Source organism: Ursus americanus, chromosome 25 (assembly GCF_024610735.1).
Source record: "Ursus americanus isolate L20-20 chromosome 25, mUrsAme1.1.p, whole genome shotgun sequence".
Taxonomy (NCBI): Eukaryota; Metazoa; Chordata; class Mammalia; order Carnivora; family Ursidae; genus Ursus; species Ursus americanus.
The window spans coordinates 33,087,079-33,112,287 of NC_142151.1; the positions used below are offsets into that span (position 1 = coordinate 33,087,079).

At 34.4% G+C, this 25,209-nt stretch overlaps 1 protein-coding gene across 1 annotated transcript in view; it reads left to right on the plus strand.

Annotated features, from left to right (window-relative positions):
* The first annotated feature begins 765 nt into the window (after positions 1-765).
* MUC19 (mucin 19, oligomeric) overlaps positions 766-25,209 on the plus strand; it is a 313,802-nt gene continuing 289,358 nt past the window's right edge. The window contains 21 exon segments of the mRNA XM_087855394.1: positions 766-787; positions 2,305-2,331; positions 5,797-5,817; positions 8,597-8,782; positions 8,893-9,060; positions 9,148-9,330; positions 9,901-10,047; positions 11,101-11,217; positions 12,944-12,994; positions 14,082-14,141; positions 14,822-15,050; positions 15,798-15,912; positions 16,404-16,464; positions 16,686-16,783; positions 18,632-18,842; positions 19,559-19,681; positions 20,105-20,228; positions 22,028-22,163; positions 23,612-23,704; positions 24,366-24,456; positions 24,628-24,759. Coding sequence (XP_087711520.1) covers positions 766-787; positions 2,305-2,331; positions 5,797-5,817; positions 8,597-8,782; positions 8,893-9,060; positions 9,148-9,330; positions 9,901-10,047; positions 11,101-11,217; positions 12,944-12,994; positions 14,082-14,141; positions 14,822-15,050; positions 15,798-15,912; positions 16,404-16,464; positions 16,686-16,783; positions 18,632-18,842; positions 19,559-19,681; positions 20,105-20,228; positions 22,028-22,163; positions 23,612-23,704; positions 24,366-24,456; positions 24,628-24,759 — 2,395 coding nt within the window.

Below are 25,209 nucleotides of genomic sequence, written 5' to 3' on the forward strand. Positions count from 1 at the left end.
CTTTGAGATAGTGACTTCATATCCTTTTGGATGTATACCCAGAAGTGGAATTTGTGGGTCATATGCTGACTCTATTTTTATTTTTTGAAAGACCTCCATACCATTTTCTGTGATAGCTGAACCAATTTACATTCTTGCCAACATGGAACACAGAAAACTGATGTTTTGTACACACTTGATTTGGGAATAAACTACTATGACTCCTTACTCATTTATCCCACATGATTGTAAACATCTCAAGGATAGGATTTTGATCTATGCTGTTTTTTCTGTTTTCACAGTGCTGAGAACAGTGGCTGTAATGGAACAGACACTCAAATCATACTTGTTTTGAATTAATGGTATAATTTGGGATTATAGATATGATTTGTTCTGCATACAAGTATTTTCCACATGAAAATAACTGAATCCTTTGCAAACTAAAACTTCTGTAATGAACCACAGATACTCTTACCTTTTTACCTGAGAAGACAAGGAACCTCTGAGTACAGTCTAATCTTTTTGGGGACACAAAAATGAATGCCAGTTATCATATTATATATCATGCAGTGGTGCCCTTGAGATCTAATGCTGTGTGTAAGATAGTTGAGCCTTACTCTCACGATGGTTTCTATGTTTCTGCTTTTGATTTTCCTTTCTGTCTCCTCATTTCTATTGAACATTTAACTCTATATCTTGATAGGATTAATATATAAGTTTTTTGCGCCCAGTTACCAATTTTTACTTATTGCTTTCAGTCTATTTTTTGTTATAAGACTTTGCGCCATGGGAATTTTTTTCTCGATGGGTAAAGTTCTTGCATGGGTTTTGTAACATCTCCATTTGTTGTAAGAGGATTTGGGAATGACGTTTGACTGCTAACAACATTTTAAATAATTAGAATTTTCCAGGTTTTTAGCCTATGTGGAGAATGTCATTGTAGTTTTCTTTAGAAACATTTATATTAAGTGTCTCCAAACCACTTCTTCTTAGCCTTTGGCTAAATATGTGTAGGTGTATTTGTATGTGTATGTGTAATTGCATACAACTTGGTTTTGGTAACAGTTTGTCAGAACACATGGGAAACTCTTTATCTTTTAACTGACTCTGTTTCCCATTTTACTTAATTTATGGCTATGTTTCTGGAATAGATTTGGCAGCCATAAGTCCAGGATTTTTCAGGGCAGTCCAATTTCTGAAAGTTTATCTTAGTATCAGACCATATGCTTTGACTTTTTTTTGAATAATGTAGTCAGTTTGGGTTTAGGAAATTTGTGAAGATTATAGAGCATGGAGAAGCATTTAAAAAATCTACAATCCATTACCTACCAAACTAAAAATGTTACCCCAATTTTTTTTGAGGGTTCTTGAATATGTAATCAACATGTAGTTTTATGCAAAATTCTATTGCCATTGCTAAATGTTTCATCTTACATAATTCTTGAGAAAATTCTCTGGAAAACCAAGGCTTTTATATATTTGATAAGAATATGTTTTTATCTTTATAACAATACATGTACTTACATGTAAATTGTCATTTGTTGTGAATTACTCACTCTTAGCATGTTTTTGACTCAGCTATACTTGCTATAATTTGACAAGCTTGCAAATTTACATGCTATTTACTTAAATATGAATAAAATACACCTTGATAAACAGTAATAACACTTAAATCATTTGTATGTAGCATGTACATGAATTTTGTATCCAGCAGTACAATAGAAATTGTAGCCATTTTATTCAAATTAAGAAGTTAGTTTCATCCAGTATTTTTAAAAAAATCTTTTAACAATGGGTATTAAGGAGGGCACATATTGCATGGAGCACTGGGTGTTACAGGCAAACAATGAATCATGGAACACTACATCAAAAACTAAGGATGTACTGTATGGCAACTAACATAACAAAAAATTCAAAAAAATAAATAAAAATTAAAAAAAATATTTTAACTAAAACTTCTGTGTTTCACCAAGAAAATAGTAATCAATGCTTTGCACCTTTTCAGCCGTCCAAGAATTACTGTTTTGTTTGTTTGTTTGTTTTTTGTTTTTTGCTATGTTCTAATTGCTGCACCTAGGCTGTACTTTAAACTGTTTGGAGGACCAATGGAGACTTTTTCTTTTATGGGGTGTTCTGGAGAGGTATAAATATACCACAGTCAATGGATAATTACCATATTCATGCCTGAGTATTGAATTCAATGAGCACAGCTCTGTGGGAACACCTCCCAGGGACAAAGAAATGGCTGTAATCAAAATTCACTTTCTGTTGGCAAATCTGTCAGACAAGCTACTAATGACAGCAATTCTCCCTTTTCTTCTTTAGATGGAAAAATAGCTGAAAGCACATCAGGTAAATTACTTTTATACTAAACAACAATAAAGTGACAGTGCTTTTACTTGAAGAGAAGCCATATCTCCCCTGGAAATAATATTAAACATTTAAAATGAAATATTCCTTATTTTAAGCATACTATAGTGTGTTTTTGCATATTCTGGGCGAGATATTTAAAAATGAAACATGAGAGACTATGGACTATGAGAAACAAACTGAGGGCTACAGAGGGTAGGGGGGTGGGGGAATGGGATAGACCGGTGATGGGTAGTAAGGAGGGCACGTATTGCATGGTGCACTGGGTGTTATACACAACTAATGAATCATCGAGCCTTACATCGAAAACCGGGGATGTACTGTATGGTGACTAACATAATATAATAAAAAATCATTATAAAAAAAAATAAATAAAACTTAAAGCAAAGTAAAAAAAAAAATAAAATAAAAATTTAATCAACATTTATAAAGGTGGTGACATTTGAAATAAAAAATTGCTGTGGTTACTTGCTTTTCTAAAATTTTTAAACCTGTAAGAGAAATGTGGATATAGATTTAAGGATTTGCTTTCCTTGAATAAGTATTTTGTATTATAGGATTAATTTCTTAGCGATTTATTTTAATTAAAATTGATCCTGGTCCTATTAGTTTTATTACAGATTCCCTCAGAAAATTGAATAACACTGAATATTATCCATTATTTTCTTTCTCTGTCCACCAAAATGAAAAATAAGCCACAGAGTATCAAGACTGCTTTTATGGAATTTTTCTTAAATCTAAGAAAAGGATTTTTGCTAAAATCAATATAGATTCAATTTGATATGGTCTAACGCACATAGCAATGAAAACAGTCCAAGATTACTTTTATATGTTTTTCTTGTGTGATATTTTAGACCTCTGTGTCTTTCTACAATCTAAATATAATAAAATATAATTGGAAGATGTGTTCTTTGAGGTAAACACAGACTGAGAATAAGCAGTAGGCCTGTTGTCTCATGAAGACAGCAAAATTTTCACTTCATCGTAACTATGGACAGGGCTCATTAGGTTTTACTATAATGATAGAGCACGAACTTCTTTCCTTCCAAGAGTACAAAATCTGATTGTTAATTAGAATAAACTGGGTCATATGAGTCTTGAGCATTCTCCTAAAAGTCCTCATTTCAGAAGTTTGAGTGAGGTGAGGGAACACTTAGAATTCTATAGTTCTCTGAAAATCTCCTGAAATTATGAGCAATTGAGTTTTTTCCTATGTCTCTCAAGGAACATCCCAGGTCTAGTATTACTTAAGAGGGACTTGAGGATCTCTAAGGCTAGAGTTGCATTGGGCGAATAAAAATGACCAGCAAGGAAGCCTCAACCAACCACTCAACCAGCCAACATAAAACTGTTCAAAAGCCCGAGCAATGGTATCCCCCACAATCACTATTCTTTAATGAGACAAAGATTCACATATTTGAGAAAAGGATCCATAAGCCACTGTAGGACTTTATGTTTTTTGATATTTTTCCATTTTACTGATTTCAGACAATGTAACTTGTTTGTCGTCATTACCTTTAAAATCTCCCCTGCCAGGCAGCTCATCCATATTCATCTCTCTCATCCAGCAGTTTTTCTCTATAGAGTGAAGGTGGAGGAGCAGAATTATGTCTGTTTCTCTTTTCTGTTTCATTGTGTGGTGTGAAGTCTGTGGTATGAAGTAAAAATTTTATTTATCTTTAAGCATTGTATGAGCAATCTATCTTTAAGGTGAAGGGAGTATACATTTTGCATAAGAAAAAAGGATTTCTTGGCAAATTTTACCATGTGATCTTAGGCAAGTGATTCAGTCTCTTTTCAATATCCATTTCCTCATCTACGAGTGAGGAATAATAATAGTACCAACCTTTCGGGGGCTTGTGAGGATTGAAGAAATAAGGCATGTAAGGTACTGTTACACATCTAAGATGTGGTACCTACAAAACGCATCCTGACCATTACTGCGAGTGACTCTAATGGAAGTGCATTTCTGAGTAAGTTTTACATATTAAAAAAGGGCTAAATTAGTTAGTAGAAACAAACATGGCACATTGACCAAGATACCAGACTATTCGTTTCGACAATGGAATGAATTGATTCAGAGGAGGCATTGGTCTAACAAAATGAAAGATCTAATAATGTATCTGTGGGGTTGAACTCAGGAGAGGTATAAGTATAGTGAATACTTATGAAGTTAATGTAAATAGATGAAATAAAAAGATTCTGCTGGATGAATTGAGTGAGGAAAATAAAATATATTGAAAGATACGGTCCTTGCTTACCTAATACTTAGTACATGCCAGACACTGTGCTAGGTGCTTTTATCTTATTTGATTCTTTCATTTAATTAATAACCACATTATAAAGTAGATAATGTTTTATTATCATTTATTATGTAGTCTCCATTTAATAGATAAAGAAACTTTATTTCAGAAGTATTAAATATATCTGGGGGCATAGCCAGGAGCAAGAATAGCACATGTATAAATAAAGGAACAAAATTTAAAATAATTTCTTTTCGTTCCAACTTGACAAAAGCATATTTGTGACCACCTAGAAGGACTGATTCTAATGCAGAATTTTCAAAACACTGAAATTCAATGTGAGAACAGGGTGTGCAGTGCCCTTGTCAATGTCCATGTCCCCCCCACTCTTTCCATCCCTCGCTTCATCCCACACATACAGAAATACCCTTGCCTGCATGTCTCAGCATCATCTCTTTCTCCTACAAATAAGCACCCCTTGATCATCCCCACAGCCTAGGGCTTCTCATTGCTGCAATGTGGTCTAACCTTGGGAAAATGGTCTTGGGAAGGTCCTGAGGAGCAGACTTGGGACCACAGGACTTTGGGGACTTAGTATGGTCTACCGTGGGGGAGGGAAGATGGCACAGGCTCTGGGTTGGTGTATCTTGACTGCTCTGCCTTTATTCTTTGCCTTCTGAAGAGAGCCATGGCATGAGGAAGGCCAGAGTGAGACTTGAGTGGTTCTGAGTGGGAATCCCTCTTGCCTGAGTCTAAGAGAGGCATTGTCAAAGGCCATTCTGATGGTAGGTGTGGGAGTCCAGATGGGTTTGACTCAAAAGCCCATAGGTTTCCCACTACTGAATACTGCCTTATTTCTCTCTGCTTTGGCATCAAACTAAGATATTTTGATATTAAGATCTAATATCTAGATACCTGGGATACCTCAGTGAATAAAACAGGCAAAAAACCTTGAGTTTATGGACCTTAAAATCTAGAAGAAGCAGACAGTCAGTAAGCAATAAATGTAAGTAGTAAACACGGTATATTACAAGGTGATAAAATCTCTGGAATAAATTAGTGTAATATGAGAATTGGGAGTGTTAGAATGGGGATGGAAATTTTTAATTATCAGAGTATGCCTCATTGAACTTTTAAGCTGAGACTTGAAGGAAGTGAATGCTACAATTTATGAATAAATGTTCTCATTGTGTTTTCTTTGCAGGAAAACAGAAAAGAGAAGCTGGTATGTTATCTTAATTTTATCAGCTATTACTAAGCCAAGAACAGGGTGGATTCAACACAGCAGAATATTTTGTTGGGGGGAGGTTGGACACTAGAACTCAGGGCTTAGCAATGGAGAGGAAGCAGCTGGGGAGGTTTCTGCCCTGACTATAAAAATTTCTAGTACTCAGCAGTGAAATCTTCACAGCATTATTCATCTTTCTTTCTTGAAGTCTTAGAATTATGACAAAAAGGTATGGATATGGCGGTGAAGGCAATAAGCAGTGTATGTTATTTCTAAGTGTCACAATCAAATCACCTTTTGTGCTAGCAATACTGTTTTCAAATATGATCTTCTGTTATTCATATTAGGTGGCTTTTTGTTCAGTAGTCTGAACTTTGGTGACCCAAACAGAAGAAAGAATTCTCTTGTTGGTTCACTCCTTAACACTGGATTTAAAGCTCCAGGAGGGGCTGAAGATGGGTCGAGGAAGCATCAAGATACTGGTAGTTTAGTGTTAAAAAACACTCCAGCAGGTACAATGCTTATCTAGGCAACAAGTGCTTTATTTCATTTGGGATAACCTGGTAATCTTTGGATTATTTGCAGCACATGGTCTTAATAGTAATAGTGGGGAATAGAAAGGCACTAATTCCGGGGCCAATGAGACTGACGGATTCTGTCTTCAGAGAATTTTTGCAAAGATGTTTACATGAAGTTACATTTTTTCCACCTGATTAGTTTTCTTATGCTATCTTTCTTCTTGGTGCTATTATTATAATCAATCATTTTTATGATATTTAATTAAAATACTTCCTGGCCCCGAATTTGGTGCAAGTTTTCTCTACTCACGTTTTTGTCTCCAACCACAATTTATTTTCTATACTGGGATTCTATCTTTAAATTGAACGCTCAATTTTATGAGTAATAAAACAGGGTTTATGAACAGTTTGTGGTCTGCTATTTGGTTTTGTTTGGAAAAAAAATCAACTTTCTTTAGATGAGTCATGCTCTCTCTGGCTCTGCATACTTCTCCCAGTTGGCCAAGTTTTACTTTACTTGCCTGGTCCCCAAATTCTCTATAGTTCATACCTGTACAAAAATAGAAAAGAAGGAGATCCAATGAGGAAAATAACTTCAATATTTTATATGGAAATTTAATATTTGAGTCCAAGTGATGATAACTGAAAAGGGAGAAACAGTTTGGGGTGTAGGGGTACAGTTGAAATATCTTCAGGAAGGACACAAGTTTCCTGTCTGTCCAGTCATCTATTTTGGGACTGACAAGCACAGTATGACTAATAAGTTAAATCAGGTACACTTGCTCTTGTTTACAATACTGAGTTGTTAATTGTTTGCTCATGTTCTAACGGACACAGTGAAATTTATCTTAAATGGCCCCAGTCCTTTAGTTTTCTAATGGAATTCTCAAACCTCATGGTAAATTGGTTGCCATGCACACCCCTGGTTACACTGTATGGAATTATATATGGAAAGATATATGGAGGAGAGGGGAGGGATATTTTTGGAATGATAATGTAGTCCTAGTTCAAGCAATGTGTATGGATTAATTTCTTGTACATTATGAATGAATGCAACTTTTTTCCTGATAGTGATTGTGTTTTTGTATGGCAGAGAAAATCAAGTTAGCAAGTGGTTTTTCCAGCAGTATATCTGGTGGTATTAAATTTGGTGGTGCTGCTTCAAATCGAAATGACATTGGTAGGGGTCCATCTGGCCAAAGTGGATTTGATGTGAATGCAGTCAGTGGATTGGCTGGCTCTAATTCTGCTGCAAGTGAAACAGGTATTCTAAGTTGTTTCTTAGTTTTTGCTTTTGACAGAAAAAAAAAAAAAATCAATTAGCAAAGCAGCAAAGGTGGTGTTGTTTTGACCTGATTTAGTGTTAGAGAAAGTCATGGAAATGATTTTTAAATTATCTTTGGTTCTTAAAAGATCTGTGTTATCTTCAACAGAAATCAGGAATTAAAACATTTTAGTGAAGAGGCAATTAGATTTAATTGTGAAGGAGTTTGGATCTGGAAGGAAGAGACCTCGTTTCTATCCCCAGTCTTTCTTGCTAACCTTCTGTGGACTTTGGGAAAGCCACTTAAACTCTCTTGTTCCCAAATTTTGTTATAAGGAACAGGAGAATTTGGGTCTCATGTTTCTGTACTTTTGCAGTGTTTTTAAGATTCATTACTCAGATTTCAACTAGTTTTCTTGAAGAAGAATGCCAGAAAAAAACAAATTTACTAAAGTGTGGATGAATAGCATTTTATATTTGGAAATTAAAGTCAGTGAAAGAAGTTAGGGTCAACAAAGCACAGTAAATATTTTGCTATTTTTGTGTCAGAGCAATTTATCTTAAAAGATGTGGACATTGGTGGAAAGAGGAAGAACAGAAAGGAGTTTGTTGGTAAATCCATGGGCTTTGGCTCTCATGTCAGTGGCTCAGGAATTCTGATCTAGACTCTGTTAAGAAAAAATAACAAATAATCATTTGTATCCTTTGTTTTTTTGCTCTTGATAGCAGTTGAATTTTATGTTTGCCTTTTGATTTTGGATTTGGTAGTAGAAAGAAGGGTGAATTTGAATTTGGTTTTGGTAATTCTGGCTCATGTGGAATGTGTATCAATGGTCTTGAACAAAAAGATGTTGGAAAATGAAATAGAGAATATTGAAAAATCAAGTTCCAGTGATCTAATTATTACTATTTAGGTTTTGTGCACAAAAAGTAGAGTCATAAGTTGTATTTAATTATTACCTGGTAATAATCTTTTTTTTTTTTTTAATTTTAGCAGATAATACGAACCCAAGAAGTAGGACTGGATTTAGTAGCAGTGTCTCTGGAAATTTGAGATTTGGTTTGGGGGCATCTGATCAAAAGGGACTGGGCATTGGTAGAGCTGACTGGAATGAAATGAGCAGCAGAGGATCTGCCAGGGGTGAATCAGTGGGTTTCGGATTTGATGCCCGTAGCTCAGGTATTCCAACTCAGACTCATTTCCAGAAAATGTGAAATTACATTTCTTTAATATTTAACAATAAACTTAATTAAGATTCATTTTTAATAACATTTTAATTTTTCTGTCAGCTGGAACTGGGTCTTTTGGTTGGGAACTTGGAAAACAGAAGGGCAATGCTGCATTTGGTTTTGGAGCTTCTGGTTCAAGTTCATTTGGTGACAGTGACATTAATGGCAAAATAAAAATTGAAGGAAATCAAATGGGTAGTTCTGGAGGACCCATTCCCAATGATCTAGGTATTGATATCTCATTTTTATGCATAAGAATTTCTGAATCATGAAATGTTTTCAATACACTCTGTGACATCGTTTTATATTCTGCAGGTGTTACCAGTTTGAGAAATCGGAATGCATTTGTTGGTGACAGCTCTGGAAAATCAGAAGCCAATTTAGGGGTTTCTGGTCGACAGGGATTCAAAATCAGTGAAATTGGAGGGGATAGAATGAGTGGCAGTGGATCTGTCCAGGCTGGATTCAAAGGCTTTGGATCTGATGCTGGTAGCTCAGGTATTCCACTCAGTCTCTGTTTCTGAGGAATCCAACTGATTTCAAAAATTCATTATTTTATTTGATAATATTTTGAATTTTCTATTAGTGGGAAGGCCTGGGTCTTTTGATTTTGGACTTGAAGTAAAGGTGTTTGGAACTGAATTTGATTTTGGAGATTCTGGTTCAAATCGCTGTGGTGACAATGGTGCTAATGGAATAAAATGTGCTAGTGAATTTAGTTCCAGTGGTTTAGGTGTTGATGTTTAATTTCTGTACCTAAAAAATATTTGAATCATAAAATTTATTGGAATGTGTTCTGATGACAATCATTTTACATTCTGCAGGCAACATCAGTGCAAGAATTGGGGATAATTTTGTTGATGGCATATCAGAAAATTTGAGATATGGTTTTGAGAAATTTGGTCGAAAGGGATTTGAAAACAGTGGATCTGATCGGAGTGATAAGAGCAGCAGGGACTCTGGTGCCAGTGGCTCAGGTAGTCTAATCTTGGAATCTACTCTGGTGAAATCTAAATCGATTTCAGCCTTTTATCTGTTATTGTATTAACATTTTCATTTCTCTGTTAGTGGAAAAGTCCTCATCATTTGATTTGAGATATGGAGAAAGGAAACGTGAAGCTAAATTTGATTTTGGAGATTCTGGTTCAAATCAATTTGATGACATTGGCCTTAGTGAAAGTGTAATAAAACTTACTAAAGAATCTAATTTTAGTGGTATGGGTGTTGCTAGTTAATTTTTTGCTTAAACAATTTCTCAATTATAAAGTTTATTAAATATGTCCTATTGACACACTTTTAATATTCTGGAAGAAGTTCCAGTGCAAGAAGTGGTGGTAAGCATGCTCGTGGTAATTTTGAAAATTCAGGGGTGCCTGGGTGGCTCAGTCGGTTGTGTCTGCCTTTGGCTTACGTCATGATCTCAGGGTCCCTGGGATGGAGTCCCACATCAGGCTCTCTGCTCAGTGGAGAGTCTCCTTCTCCCTCTCACTTTCTCTCTCTCTCAAATAAATAAAACCTTTAAAAATTTTTGAAAATTCAGGATTTTGTGTTTGGGCATTTGATAAAAAGGAATTTGGAGGCAGGGGATTGACAGAATGAGCAGCAGCATGTGTGTTGTACCTGGATCTGTGAATCTCAGGACAAATGCCCATAACTCAGGCATTCTACTAACCTGGTTTCTTGGTGAAATTGAAATGGATTTAATTCTTTAATCATTTTTAAAAATAACATTTAAATTTTCTATTAGAAAGAAGGACTTGGTTTTCTAATTTTGAAAATGGAGAAAGGAAGGGTGAAACTCAATTTGGTTTTGGAGATTCTGGTTCAAATTCAATGGCCATGGTAGTAAAGACTTTGATGGAAATAGAGTAGGTGGTCCTGGAGGCTCTAGCTCCAGTGCTGTAGGTATTGATGGTTAATTTCTATGCCTAGAAAAATTCTGAATCACGGTATGCATCAAAAATAATTCTCGTGACCATCATTTTGTATTCAGCAGGTGACTCAAGTGCAAGAAATGGGGATGGATATTCTGGTTGGTATCTCTGAAGATTAAGGATTAAATTTGGGGTCATCTGATCAGCAGGGATTTGGAATCGGTGGAATTGGTGGGACTGGAGAGAGAGGCAGTGAATTCGTGGGGGCTGGATACTTGAGTCCTGGATCTGATGTCAGTGGCGCAGGCATCTTAACCTGAGCTCTATTCCCAAGAAAGCTGAATTAATTTCTTCCTTCTTTATTTCTTTTACTCACATTTTGATTTTCCATTAGGAGAAAACACTTGGTCTTCTGGTTCTGGAAGTGGTGGAGGAAGGAAGGGTGCAGCTGGACTTGGTGGTGGTGCTTCTGGACCAAACGAATTTGGTGAAACTGGCCTTAGTGGTGCAGGTACCTGTGATACTGGAAAGAATATTATTGGATCTGGTTCCCATGGCTCGAGAATTGAGATTTATGTCTGATGATTAGAAAATCAGGATTCTAAAACACGTTATAAAATAACAATGAAAATCACAAACATTAGTAATGATATAAAAAGCAAGCCAAAATTCTGAAATGATAAACTGTATGTAGAGATGATCAGGAAAAAGTCATGTAATATTTTTTGGCATAGAATGTGGCACGAGTTGTGTGGCTGTGGTTATATTGATGTGGAATTGTTTTTGTTGCCTTTATGCAAAACTGATCTGGAGTTGCATAAGTTGAAGAGGTAGCTAGAGTAGCAGATAATTTGTTGGGTTTGAGCTTTGTATTCTGGATCTGGTCTTGGTAGTTTAGATGTTTTTGCAGATTTATTTCTGATAAGAGTGAACGAGTTCCATCCCTTTTGAAAATCTCATAAAATTTAATATTTCTACTTAATGGAAACATTAGATTGACTAGTCTAGGAATTTGTGGTACACATTGTTAAAATAATACTTATTATGATATGGGAACTATTTTGATACTGCTGGCAGTACTGGAAAGTCATGGGAACCACGAGACTAGATGACCACAGAACTGTGGGCAGTATATTCACTTCTAATGACGTGGGTGATCTGAAAAATGTCCAGGATTCACCTTTATAACTCAACTTTAGGATTGATACATTTTTAAAAGGTAAAGTCTAATTAGCAGGAGATATACTGTAGTGTAGTAATGGTTGACCTCTGTCAGGATTGACTGTCAGTGAATCTGTTCAAAAAAGGCTTGGTCATACAGAAATAATAATTCTATTTTGGGTTGTTCTTATTCTTTGGACATCAGTTTTGGGGTCAACACTGCAATGGAACTGAGAAATTTGGAATCACTAATTATTTATGCCACCGATTTTGTTTAAACACAGTTGGTACAGATGGTTTAAGAGACACTGAATATCTAAACCGCAGATCTGCTGCCATTAGCTCAGGTATTCAAATTTAGGATGTGTTCCTGAGAAATGTATTAAGAAGTAGTTGCCTCTCATCTTTCTATTGTCGAGTGGTTACCAATTTGAGATTTTTCTGCTATTTGGATGCCAGCTTTTGACTGCTTTAATTTTTTAAATGAGACAGACTTCTATTAATTAGTGTTCTTTCTGGTAGTGTATCTAATGGCAGTGAATCTAGTGGCTTTGAAATGGCAAGTTTTGGGTCTGTTGACGTTATTGTCTCTTGACATTAGACATGCTGAGATGAACATCTCAGCTCAATTAGATTAGTGGTTTTCACACTTTCAGTTTTTGTGAGTGCAGAATCCTTTGTTGGATTGACATCTTGAAATGGTACCTAGATTTCCCAAATGTAAAGCAATTCAAAGTGGGAGTAAGTGTGGTTGAAACTGGGATAGGAGACCCTGACCCCTGTTTATGCAAAACTTTCTCTTTTCCTGAATACATTTTAAGGCAGTTGATCTGGAGTAAATTAATTTGGTGTCAGTTCATTTGGTGGTGAAGCATTTAATTTTGTTTCTCCCACAGGTTTTTGAGTTGATAATATTTTTTTTCTCATACAGCTTCACATTGTTCTAAGTCTGCTAGCATTAGCATTGCTGAACTTGGATCTGGTTTATCCATCAGATTTTAAAAACTTTTTTTCATATTTTACCAAGTAAAATGTACACATTTAAGAAACAGCTTAACTATTTTGTATTAAAATAGGTGTCACAAGCTCCTCTGAAAGCAGTACCTCTGGACCATTCAGTACTCCAGGTAATTTGCTTTATGACTTTCAGTGTTTAAAATGTATATGTATGATGCATATGTCTGTATCTGTGTGTGTGTGTGTGCGTATACACACACATATATAATTATATATATGTAATTTTGAAATTTAAATGTTCTGTGGATTATTGATTTACTAGCACGTGGTATTGTTGTCTTTTCCATGTTGAATTGAGCTTCTAAATGCTTCTCTTTGAGTAATAAGGTTTAGATAACCAACTGTATATTTTAATACAACTTCAGGAATAAGATAGATTTAATTATACTTTAAGGGAACCTAAATAAAGCATAATACAACTTCTCCTTTATCATTTTAGATATATTATTTTTAAAATGACTTTATAAAGAAATTAAGAGCTCGGTCTACTTTCACTTGACCTGAGAAAAGGCAACCTATAGTAAAGACAAGTGGTCTCAAGATACACAATAAATGGCATTGTAAAAAATATTTAATAACTCTATCGAAATATGATTTTTGTTATTATTGTTGATCTTCTATTCTGCTTGATTTTAGACTTTTCTCTATGATATTGTATAAATTTAGTTACGTAAAAGGGTCAATGCATTAGAAATAAACAATCATGAGAAAGTATCAAGGGATGTGAATTTTCCTCTTTGATCAGGAGAATTGAGTTCTCTTCATATATAGATAATTGAATTATTAGTATTATATAGTAGACTGATTTAATAAAATCTACCTGGACCTGTTTAGTAGTGGCTCCCAATAAAAGTGTGCTAGCAAAATTCTATTTTTCAAGTTCAAAATATAGTTCTGTAAGGGATGCAACATATGTTAGTAATTGTACATGACCCAAAATGAATAAGCTCATGATGATTTCTGAAAATACTATGTCTAATTGTTCAAGAAAAAAATACGGATTTCAGAGATAATCATGTATATGACCTTGGTAAATTACAGCTCTCTCAAAATCAAATTATATATTCAGGATAAAGAAACCTATTGATGACCTTCAGAATCAGCTTCCAAGTTCCCATGTAGAAGTCTAAATGTCCTGTATATTTAAAATCAATGTATGTCCTGAAATTTAAGTAATCTGTGCATTGTGTTAAATAGCAAAAGGATCCAGTATTCCAGAAGCAATTCCGAAATACTCAGAAGTAAGCCCAATTATTGGTAAGTAAAAATGACGGTGATTTCTACCATATTTTTATGTCCAAGCCAGCTGGTACCTAATGGGGTTACAAAGTAACCAAAATTTGGAACTAGTTTTAAACATTTACCCATCATCTATCTCTTTGATCATTGCATGTTTGAACGACATCACACTTGTACTATTTTTCCTCAAAGGTACACATACACACATGCCCATACGCATATATACACGACACATAGACACAAACAGATATACACATACATGCACATGTACCGATGCATGTACATAGAGAAATAATATTCTTTACACTTATTTGATACAAATGGTAAGCCCCTTGTGCAACATTAGAAAGATTATCTCTACAAAAAGCAAAACAAGTAGGCAAACAGACCACAACTCCCTCCGTCTATACCTTTCCATGGTAGAGACAATTTCCCTTTTCCATAGGAAACAAGATGTTTTTATTCATGTTTTATTTGAGAATAGACACCTTTGTGTATTCCCAAGGATTCAGGTACTACTATTAGTGTGTTTTTGCCAAATGTGAGAAAGAAAAATACTGATTTAAGGTGGTGGCTTTGAGAACAGAACCTTTCAGTGATGTTTTCTCTTGGTACATAAACACTTAAAAAAATCAGAACTAGACCCTACATTAATAGTTCTGAATAATTATGAATATTCTACTCTAAATATTTTGTAGGTGAAGCTTCTACTTGGGGCAAAGGAACATATAAAGCTTTCAATGGCCGCATCTTTTCCTTTGAGTCTTCCTGCGCCTACACTTTCTGCCATCATTGCATTGAATCTGGAGGAGATTTCAACATTGAGATCAAACGAAAGAGTAACAGTGACTTTGAAAAAATAGCAGTTAAAATCGACAATAATGAGGTCTCCATTTTTGGTGATCGCATCCTAGTTAACGAAGAAAGGTAAATGCCACAGTGTTATGGATAAATGCTATAGGAGCATTTAAAGTAACGAGCAAAAGAAAAAAAAAAAGGTTGAATAGCAAAAAGATAGTACTCTTCCTATTTGGGTTCTCATACGGGTATTTATAATAATTTGTTGGGCAGGAGTCTGATAGAAGATTTTGTTATATGTGGGATTGTAAGATACAATATTTATTCCTCTAACAAGGTGGGAAGAAAAAGAGTAGTTTTGTTGTTTGACTATTTTGAGTATCTAGATTTGGGGCAACATTCATATTCAACAAATATGCTAATAGAATATTTCAATTTTCATTTGTATGTTTATCATTAAATATAAATATGAGATTTTCAATAAATTGAAACTTAGGCCATTATTTTTAGAAGTAGCAATTCATATTGGGAAGGGATGTCATATTTAAATATTTTCCAGGGTAAGAAGTTGAGGCATGATATTCTACTTATGAATGTTTCAAATCATTTGATCATTTATTTCTTACACTGAACCAGTTTCTTCTTTGTTTTCCTCCAAAGCCCCAAGGATTTATTCATTGTTCTTTAAAGCCTTTCAAAAATTGGGAAAACAAAACCACTGTGTCTCCTCTACTGAAATGAAAGGAAAAAGAAAGCTTTAATATTTATTAGCCAGTATTATATTTACGATACTAAATATAGAACATGAATTGTTTAAAAAAACATGTTATAATACTATTCTTACCATTATATGTACTTGTATTTTATACTTTTCAGAGTACAGATACCATATGACAATAAATTGATACACATTAAAAAATATGGAGAACATTATGTCCTGAAAAGCCGTAGAGGAATCCTGTCTTTGATGTGGGACAAAAATAAACTCTCAGTAAGTCTGTCTCTGATTTTTTTTCATTCTTGTGCTTTTTCTTCTTCGCTTTACTTATAAAAACATTGCTTTATAAGGAAAATAAGAGCTAAGATTTATTGAAAAACCTCTATATTATGCACTGTACTAAGCATTATCTTATTTAAAATTTAAAATATCTTGAAGCACATACCATTATTATCTTATACTAATATAATACTATTAGTATATGGTATTATATACTATTATTATTATTCTGGGTGATGGAACTCAGGAAATTCAGGCTAATACAAGCTAAAGAATCCATCCAAAGACACAGTTAGTAAGAGGTAGAGTCAGGATCTATCCAACTTCTAGAACCAGGTCCTCTAAGAGGCTCTATAGTACATACCTAGGTAACCAGCTTAGGTAGAATTGAATATGAAGAGACAGCGTCATTTGGTTTGGGTAAATTTTGCCTTTATGTATTTTTAATATTTTATAAAGATGTACGTGTGGGTTTTTTTTTAAAGCTTGCTCTTCATAAGCAATATCCAACTTGCGGTCTTTGTGGTAACTTCAACAGCACTCCAGGTAAGATTTCAGTGCATTATGTCTAAGAAAATTGCTTCCTGAAACATTATTATAAAGATTGCTCATATTTGAATAAATCTAACAATAGTTTATATTTATCTGAAGAATAAGAAATTGTTAAAATAAAAGAAATTATGTTGTCAATTTAGTTATATTTAGCTTGAAAATAACATGTATGTGCATAGTAAATATCTTGAACTAAGCATTGTTTTCTTTTTAAGGAGACAATATCAATGAACACATTGCCAATAGTAAAATTCCTGGTGATTGTCGTGAAGCTTTTAGTAAAAGCTATGAAATTTGTGAAGATGGCATAGAGGTGAGAGATTTATATTTCACCTAGTAGCAAATTTCAACACTGTTCTCCTTGGTTTCAATTTAGATAGCCAACATCCTCTGCTAAGCACCTGTGCCTGATTCTCAGAATTGTGCAACTGCTTTCTCTCCAGTTTCCCTGTAGTCTGTTTCTCAGCTTTAGTTTAGCTTAGATACGAAAATAAGAGTTTTTCCTAAAACTCTGTGGTATTTACTATATATTAGTGTAACAATTCTGATTTTTTTGCATAAAGTTTTAATTTGTCAGTAAACTGACACACTTCACCTCTCTGTTAAATCTGTTGGTGGATACTGTCCAGCTCTTACACTTTGGAAATCCATGTACTGTGTCCCTAAGAACTACTTTCTGCTCTCCCGTGCTTTTGCCCCAGAGAGCTAATCTGAATCGTCAGCCCCCGTATCCTTTACTTTCTTTTGGAAGAGTTACATATAATTAATTTTGACTACAGCACTTGAAAATAGTCCACTCTGAATTTTCTGCACTTGTGTAGTTCTGTTATGTTGAATTTGACAGGTTGTATTTATTTGATGAGTGAATAAATGTTCACATATTCTCGTTTCAATCTAGAATGATATTCTCAATATCAAGATATATGGATAGTATGGATAGAAAAGACTTTCTGTTTTATTGACAATGGATGTTGCATTTATAACCATCTTGTCATCTTCTAGCAAAGCAAATTAAGCCACGACATTATATATCATCTGCTGTCCTCCTTGTGAAACCCTCCTTGGTTTTCACAGTTAGAATTGCTTTCTCTTTCCTCTGTTACCCTATGCTACTCCTTGCTTCTTATGATAAGAGATCATCTATAAAAATTTCCCATGTTTTTTTTCCATATGCTCCCTTTAAGATTATGCTTTCTATGATGACAAGAATTATGTTTTATCTGTTGTGGTAGTTGCATAGCATGTGAGAACTTACTCCTGGTTGTTCAAAAATATTAGCTCAGTGAATATATAAATTTATGTTGAAGCTAATGCATATTTAGTAAGGACCTACTATGTGTAAGACACTATGTTAAGCCAAGAGGAAACAAATTCTATTGTTGCCCTAAAGTAACCTGTAATCTAGTGACAAAGATACACAAAAAATAATAGATGAAAAAGCAATCTTCAAAGATTTAATTTCACTTAACCTTATATCTCACTTGGAGAATGTTATCAGTTGTCTTAAGACTGATTTGGAACAAATTGTGCATTTGCTTGACAGTGGTTTTCTATTTCTCTGTGACAAACATATGAACAGCTATGTGGTAGTTAAAATATGTTGAAATTTGAACTTTTGTGAGTTCAATAATGTATGTGTTACCTCCTTAATCAACATGAGAACAAATACATTGTTTCCAGAGCCAACTCACATGGCCCCCACCAAGAAAGCCCACAGTGACTCTATTTTACTGCCTGTTTGCTTACCAAATATAATAAGACTAATAGATAAAGGGCCGGTTTCCCTTCTGTCTTTTGTGGTACCACTTACCACCACACTCTCTGCCATTGACAATAGCTCTTTTTTTCTCACACCTTCCATTTTCTCAAGCTGTAAATTTCATGTCACCTTTGGAGAAATTTTGGATAAGTGTAGGTACAACCATTTCTGAAGTTGTCATATAGCAATCCAAAATGCCAGAGGTGAAGTACTCTTTTAGGAGTACTATGCCGACTATAATACTTCAGAACTCTCCATTTCAACCAGCATTCAGCAACTCTCCCTGCCAAAGCTACAGGTTATCATGCAAAACCAGATACTTCTGAATTTTTCTTTTCCTAAATGTTTATTTGATTGTCATTTTTTCTTATGTTTAATAAAACTTCACACTTTATTTTGTAGTACTGTAACAAAATTATTGGAACGTACTTTGAGAAATGTAGAAAGGTCGCCGCTTTTTCCAATGACTACAGAACGATCTGCGTTAATGACTACTGCCAAAATAGAGACAAAAATTCTACGTGTGACACTTACTCAGAATTGTCCCGCCTCTGTGCCTCAGATGGTCCCGGCATCTATGAATCCTGGCGAGATGATTCTGATGTGACTTGTGGTAGGTTTTAAATTTTATTGCAGATTCCAAACCAGAAAGTTTCTGTAACACTTTGAAGTTGAACCATACTTCAAGGTAATGTTCTTAAATGACTGTAAGCCCTGAAAGTGCTCTTAGATGTGATGGAGTCTCATCTCTCATGGGTACTTACGAGGAAAGAGGACTGTTTTGGTGAAGTGACTTGCCATAAGTTGCATGCTTTTTGATACGATTTCAATTAGGAACTTTATAATTAGTAAAAGTCACTGGGAAAAATGATAAATTCCTCAAAAACTGAAAAAAAGTAACTGAAAAAGTTATCAAAAGTATGCTGATTAGTACTATGATTTTCTTTCAAAAACTTAGCAAAAGATGTGAATTTCACACAAATGTAAAAGTACTTTCAAATTATGCTAAACTCAAGCCTTATAAGTTAAAATACAAGTGAAAGAGCAATTTTGAAGTAAGAGGAGATGTTATTACATATATAATATACATTTCTTCCTAATTTCTGTCTTCGTTTCTTATTTTTCCTACAAATTAAAGATTGTAGCATAAAATAATGCCTGAGAAATTGGCACAATTTATTTGTACTGAGTAATTTTAAAAACTGACTCACGTCTTGAAAATTAGACTCAAAGAATCCCATTTGAAAAGATCCCCATTAGAAAATTATGTATTTATCACATTCATTTCCCCCCTCATTCCCGTGTATACATATTTCTATATTTCTCCAGGAAAACCTAGATGCCCAGAAAAACATATCTACAAAGAATGCGGTCCCTCAAATCCTGCAACTTGTTCTAATGTGGCTCCTTTTCAAGACAGCGAATGTGTGAATGGCTGCTTCTGCCCAGAAGGTAACATACCCTGTGAGAATGTGTACACTAAAACAACTGAAAACAGTGACTCAAGAATGGTGGGCCTTATTTCTAATGAGATATTTAATGAAATCATCTATTCATAATCCATCCTTCTAGCCAACTGCAGAAGAAGAGTAGAGAGACTTATAAAGTTAATGTGCATGTCTATTTTTAGACGCTTGAGGGCCATGGTATTCCACAGATGACCCTCTAGTCCTCTATTGGGCTCCGTAGGAATGTTCCGTGGCTCAGAAAATTATACTCTTTCCAGTTCTCAAAGTAGGGGCAATTGCTAAATGGAACTTACCGTTTTCAGTGCGTGTTTACACTTGAAAGAACTAACTCAAGAGTGATTTCACAGTTCACTGCTTGAGAATTTACTGACGTTTACGTAGTCCTTGTATAATGTGTTTATTATAGGTTATCTATTGGATGATATTGGAGAAAAAGGGGGATGTGTATTAAAGACTGAATGTCCCTGTGATTTACATGGAAAGATCTATAAGTCAGGGGAGGTCCGAAGAGGTCCTTGTGGTTCTCAGTGGTAAGTGTGTGCTTTTTGTCCACATTTTGTTAATAGTGAAATAATACTGATACTTTAATTTGAAATAGTTCCTAGGTCCACCCTTAAAAATAAACTCTTTGGAAACACTGCATTTTCTGTGTCGATAGTTTGTCTTTTATTTTTTAGGGAAAGTTTAGTGTGTTTTTTAAATAAAATGTATGAGCTTTCTATGTATCTTTAAAAGGTAATGTTTTTCACTAACTGAAATAGTGTTTCAAAGAGTAAACCAATTGATGGTTGCAAATATAGAGCAAAGAATAATACAAGAGTATGGTTACAACAATGAAAGAATAATTATGCTAATTACCAAGAATATTTAGTTAAAACGTAAAATCAGAAACAACCTACTACTTTTCAAATAATTTTTATATGTGACTACAGTGGTGAAAATACATTTACTCTTTATTTATATATTTGTATACATTTGTATATTCATGTTTTTTTATATAATGTTTATAGATATATTTAATAAGAGTGGATTTTAATGTGCCAAAAATTAGCGTAGACTATTTGAGTTCAACAGTAATATGCTGATCAGAGAGACTTCCCCATTCTTCATTATGACTTTTCTCTGAAACTCTTAATTTCCGCAGAACTCTAAAGGACTTTTCTAAAAATATATTGTGCCCTTGCAGGGAAATAATCTGATTCGATGAAAACTAATCTATTATTTATACTATAGTGTGTTCCTTATAAATGAGAAATGTCCCTGTTAGTGTGACAGTAATATATTAGTAATAATTATGAATAACAATAGCTATGATTTATTGAATATCTAGGACATTGCTATCCAAGAGAAATATCATATGAGCCACAAATATGACCTACATATATAATTTAACATTTTTTAGTTGATGTGTTTTTATTTTATTTTATTTTTTTTAAAGATTTTATTTATTTATTTGACAGAGAGAGACAGCCAGCGAGAGAGGGAACACAAGCAGGGGGAGTGGGAGAGGAAGAAGCAGGCTCCTAGCGCAGAAGCCTGATGTGGGGCTCGATCCCAGAACGCCGGGATCACGCCCTGAGCCAAAGGCAGACGCTTAATGACTGCGCCACCCAGGCACCCCAGTTGATGTGTTTTTAAAAAGCAAAAAGATAGGGGTGGAATTAATTTTAATCATGTATTTTATACATCCGAAGTGCAGTATTATCATCCAGAAATGAAATTAATGTAAAAAGTCAATGAGAGATTTTACAATCTGTTTTTCAAATTGTCTTAAAAGTCTGTGTTTTTTATTTATAGCAGATCTCAATCTGGACTAGCCATATTTCAAGCAATCAATAGCTATATGTCTCTATACTGTATTGAACAGTGAGGGTCTACAATGTGGCATGTAGCAGGTGTTTTAGTACTAATAGTGAAATGTATTCCATTTAAATAAATCTCTGAAGTTCAGTTTACAAGTTTTTATATATTTAATGCAGGCAGAAGCTATTATTTTAGTCCATGGAATTCAAGTCCTTTAAAATGTCAGGGTGCCACCATCAATGTGACATTTGATCAGAGTTGAGATGTTGAGTGGAGGATAAGGGTGGTCGAATAGGGATGCCCGGCTGGCTCAGTCAGTAGCCATGCAATTCTTGATCTTGGAGCTGTGAGTTCAAGCCCCAAGTTGACTGTAAAGATTACTTTAAAATTAAAAAAAAAAAAGATAGTCTAATAAAGCTTAAGTAAATGTCTTTAGTTTAAATTTTGATTTTTAATGTTGGGATATTTATTTTCCTCGGAGAAAACACAACTGATGACCTTTGATATAACCATTGCATTTTAACAGCACATGCCAAAATGCCAAGTGGTCTTGCACCGACGCATTATGTCCTGGAAGATGTAAGGTGGAAGGAAATTCAATCACCACCTTCGACGGTATTAAATACCACCATCCTGGAAACTGTCACTTCTTGGCCATCCACGTATGTAATAGCCTGGAACTCTTGAGAAAATTGATGCACACACACTGAGCTAGTCAACCAATTTAAAACAGAGTCTTCACTTTAAGTTACTATTTAAAAAAAATGAATAGCAAGCAGCCCTTCAATGACTGGTTATATATTTCAGTATCTATTTTCTGTCACACATTGACATTGACAATCAGTATTACCTGCATTCCTTAGAAATTCCTTGCTAAACAAACAAAAAACCCCCAACATTTCCTTCACCAATAGTAACTTTCTAAATACACTTGGAAAAATATTTCCTTCTACTTTTCTTTGCATGTGTTCACACTGCTTCAGCTGAAATGATCTTTTTTTTTTTTTTTTAAAGATTTTATTTATTTATTCGACAGAGATAGAGACAGCCAGCGAGAGAGGGAACACAAGCAGGGAGAGTGGGAGAGGAAGAAGCAGGCTCATAGCGGAAGAGCCTGATGTGGGGCTCGATCCCAGAACGCCGGGATCACGCCCTGAGCCGAAGGCAGATGCTTAACCGCTGTGCCACCCAGGCGCCCCAGCTGAAATGATCTTTTATGTTCCATGAAACACCTTCCTTTTTCATCATTATCCCTTTACATTTATTTTTAGTTTTTATAATACAATATCACCAGTATGATAGGGTCTATTCTTACTTTTAAATCCTTTGCCCGACTAAAACTTTAAGTAATCTGAATTTCAGTACAAGGGGGATTCCATCTTGTAGTTTGTGCCTTTGGCTAGTCTGACAATACAATTTTGTTTAATCTTCCTGGTAAGAAATCAAGATAAGCAGAATTTGTGACTCCTGAAGTATGAGATGTGGGTCATATTCAGTAATCTAAAAAATGTAGTCACTGCTACTAAGAGACCGTTTTCCACCTTTCTTCTTTTTATGTTCTTCACATAATGCATAAGGGTAGGGGATGGGCAAACCAAGAGGGAAATATGCCAGAATACATGGAATATTTGCTTGTTATAGATTAGATTTCTAGATCTTGAAATGAGAACTGGAAGTCAATGTGTGGCATGGCTTATTTTGTGGTCTTACAAATTAAATACCTCTCACATTGGATTTAAATACACATTGTGGATTGTCCAGAGAATAAACCAGCTATGTTACCTCTAATTCCTACTAGTGTCTATAGTGCAGCACATTCCCTTGGAGGAGAAGACAAAAAGTAGAGATTAAAAAAAAATGATGACTATGAAAATCCACTAATCAGACTATATAAACATAATTAATGCAAGATACTTGGACCTTCTGTAAAACTTTTGGCCAATTCTAGACTTACCATGGGCTGAACGGTTTTATTTTTAGAGCAGACTGATTATGTGTAGGAATTGTGCATGTTTAAAATGTAAACATGCCTTGTAAATTAATCACACAGTAATAGCATATAATCAATGACATTTTAATAAACATATCAATGAAATGCATTTTTTAACAGCATAAAGATTGGTCTGTTAGTGTTGAACTTCGTCCATGTCCAAGTGGCCAGTCAGGAACGTGCTTGAGTAGTGTTACACTCCTCTTAAATTCGGTAAGTAATCAGCTTCCTAAAGTTTATCCAGAGCAAAATCGAATGAATTACTTCACAATTTCAGAATTTTTGTGGCTGAAGAGAGGCCTTACTGTGTAAATTGAAATCACAAAAAGATGGTACAGAAAATTAATAAAGTCTCTGGAAGAGCTGGATAGTTCTAAGGCTCCTTAAGTGTATAAAAATTATCATATACAGACAACTGATGTGCTAATTACACAGCAACCTCTGTGCTCATTAAATTATTAAACTCTGTTGACCGTTTAAGAAGGCAATTATATTTGTTTAGAACTTCATGTATTTGGAACTGACACTGTAAATGAAAATAGAACTAAAGGGAGAGGGAGGACACCAATACTGGCTTTTGGTACTTAGAAGCCTTTTGACCTTTGGGAATGTATGTCACCTTCCTGGGTCTCAGTTTCCTTATCTACAAATCAGGGATGAAGATTCCTCTAGAGTCCTCCTCAAAGAATTGTTATAAGAAACAATGAAGCAACATACGAGGAGTGCTTCAAAAAAAATATTCTGTATTTTAGATATTTAAAACTAATCCAATAAGCTTAAACATTTTTATGGCACAAAAATTTAGTTCATATATTGCATTAAGATAAATTAATATTGCAAATTACCATGAATTAACAATTGTTTTAAATATTAGCCTATTTTAGGTAACAAATTTGTATTCAATAGAAATGGAACAGTCACAAACAATGGGATTGAATATGTAAATCAAAGTTATGACGATTCAGGTAAGTTTAACAATACCACTTTAAAATAAATGTAAGATGCATTCATTTGTCCAGTTTTTAGGGACATTAAATGTTTTTTAAACAGATATTAAAGTATAAACCATTTTTAATAAAAAACTTCAATATTTTAATTAATACTATTAATGTAAATAATTATTTTAACAGGTGAAGTGTATGTCTTCAAAGCATCTTCCTCATACCTTCAAGTAGAAACAAACTTTGGTGTAAAAATGCAAATACAAATTGCTCCTGCAATGCAATTATATGTTTCAGTGCCACCCAACCATTTCACAGACACTGTAGGTAAGTCCTCTGGCTATGTTTTTATTTCCAAGGCTCTAATGTGACCATCATTTATTTTCATTTTGAGTTGTCTCTCTATTAATGACATTAGATCATAAAGCATTTTTACTTAATCTTCCCTCCAGTATTGCAGTAAAACAGTTTCAACTGATAGTAAAGACAGTTTTGTTTATTACAAAATCTATTCCCAAATGGTTTTCCACAGATTTAAACATTTTAAGGTTTTTAAATTAAGGTCTCTTAAAGTGAGGTTTGATAATATATGTTATATATCACTTTGCTAAGATAGTTCATGAAAGCTTTTACCTATAGAAGAAAAAGGTGAAAATATTATACATCTTTTGAATATCAAGTTTCAAATGCAAGCTACGTCACAATTTGTCTTTCTGCTGATAGATGACATGGTCATCTCTTTCACGGAGGTCCTCCGTCACAGAAATCCCCCTTTAC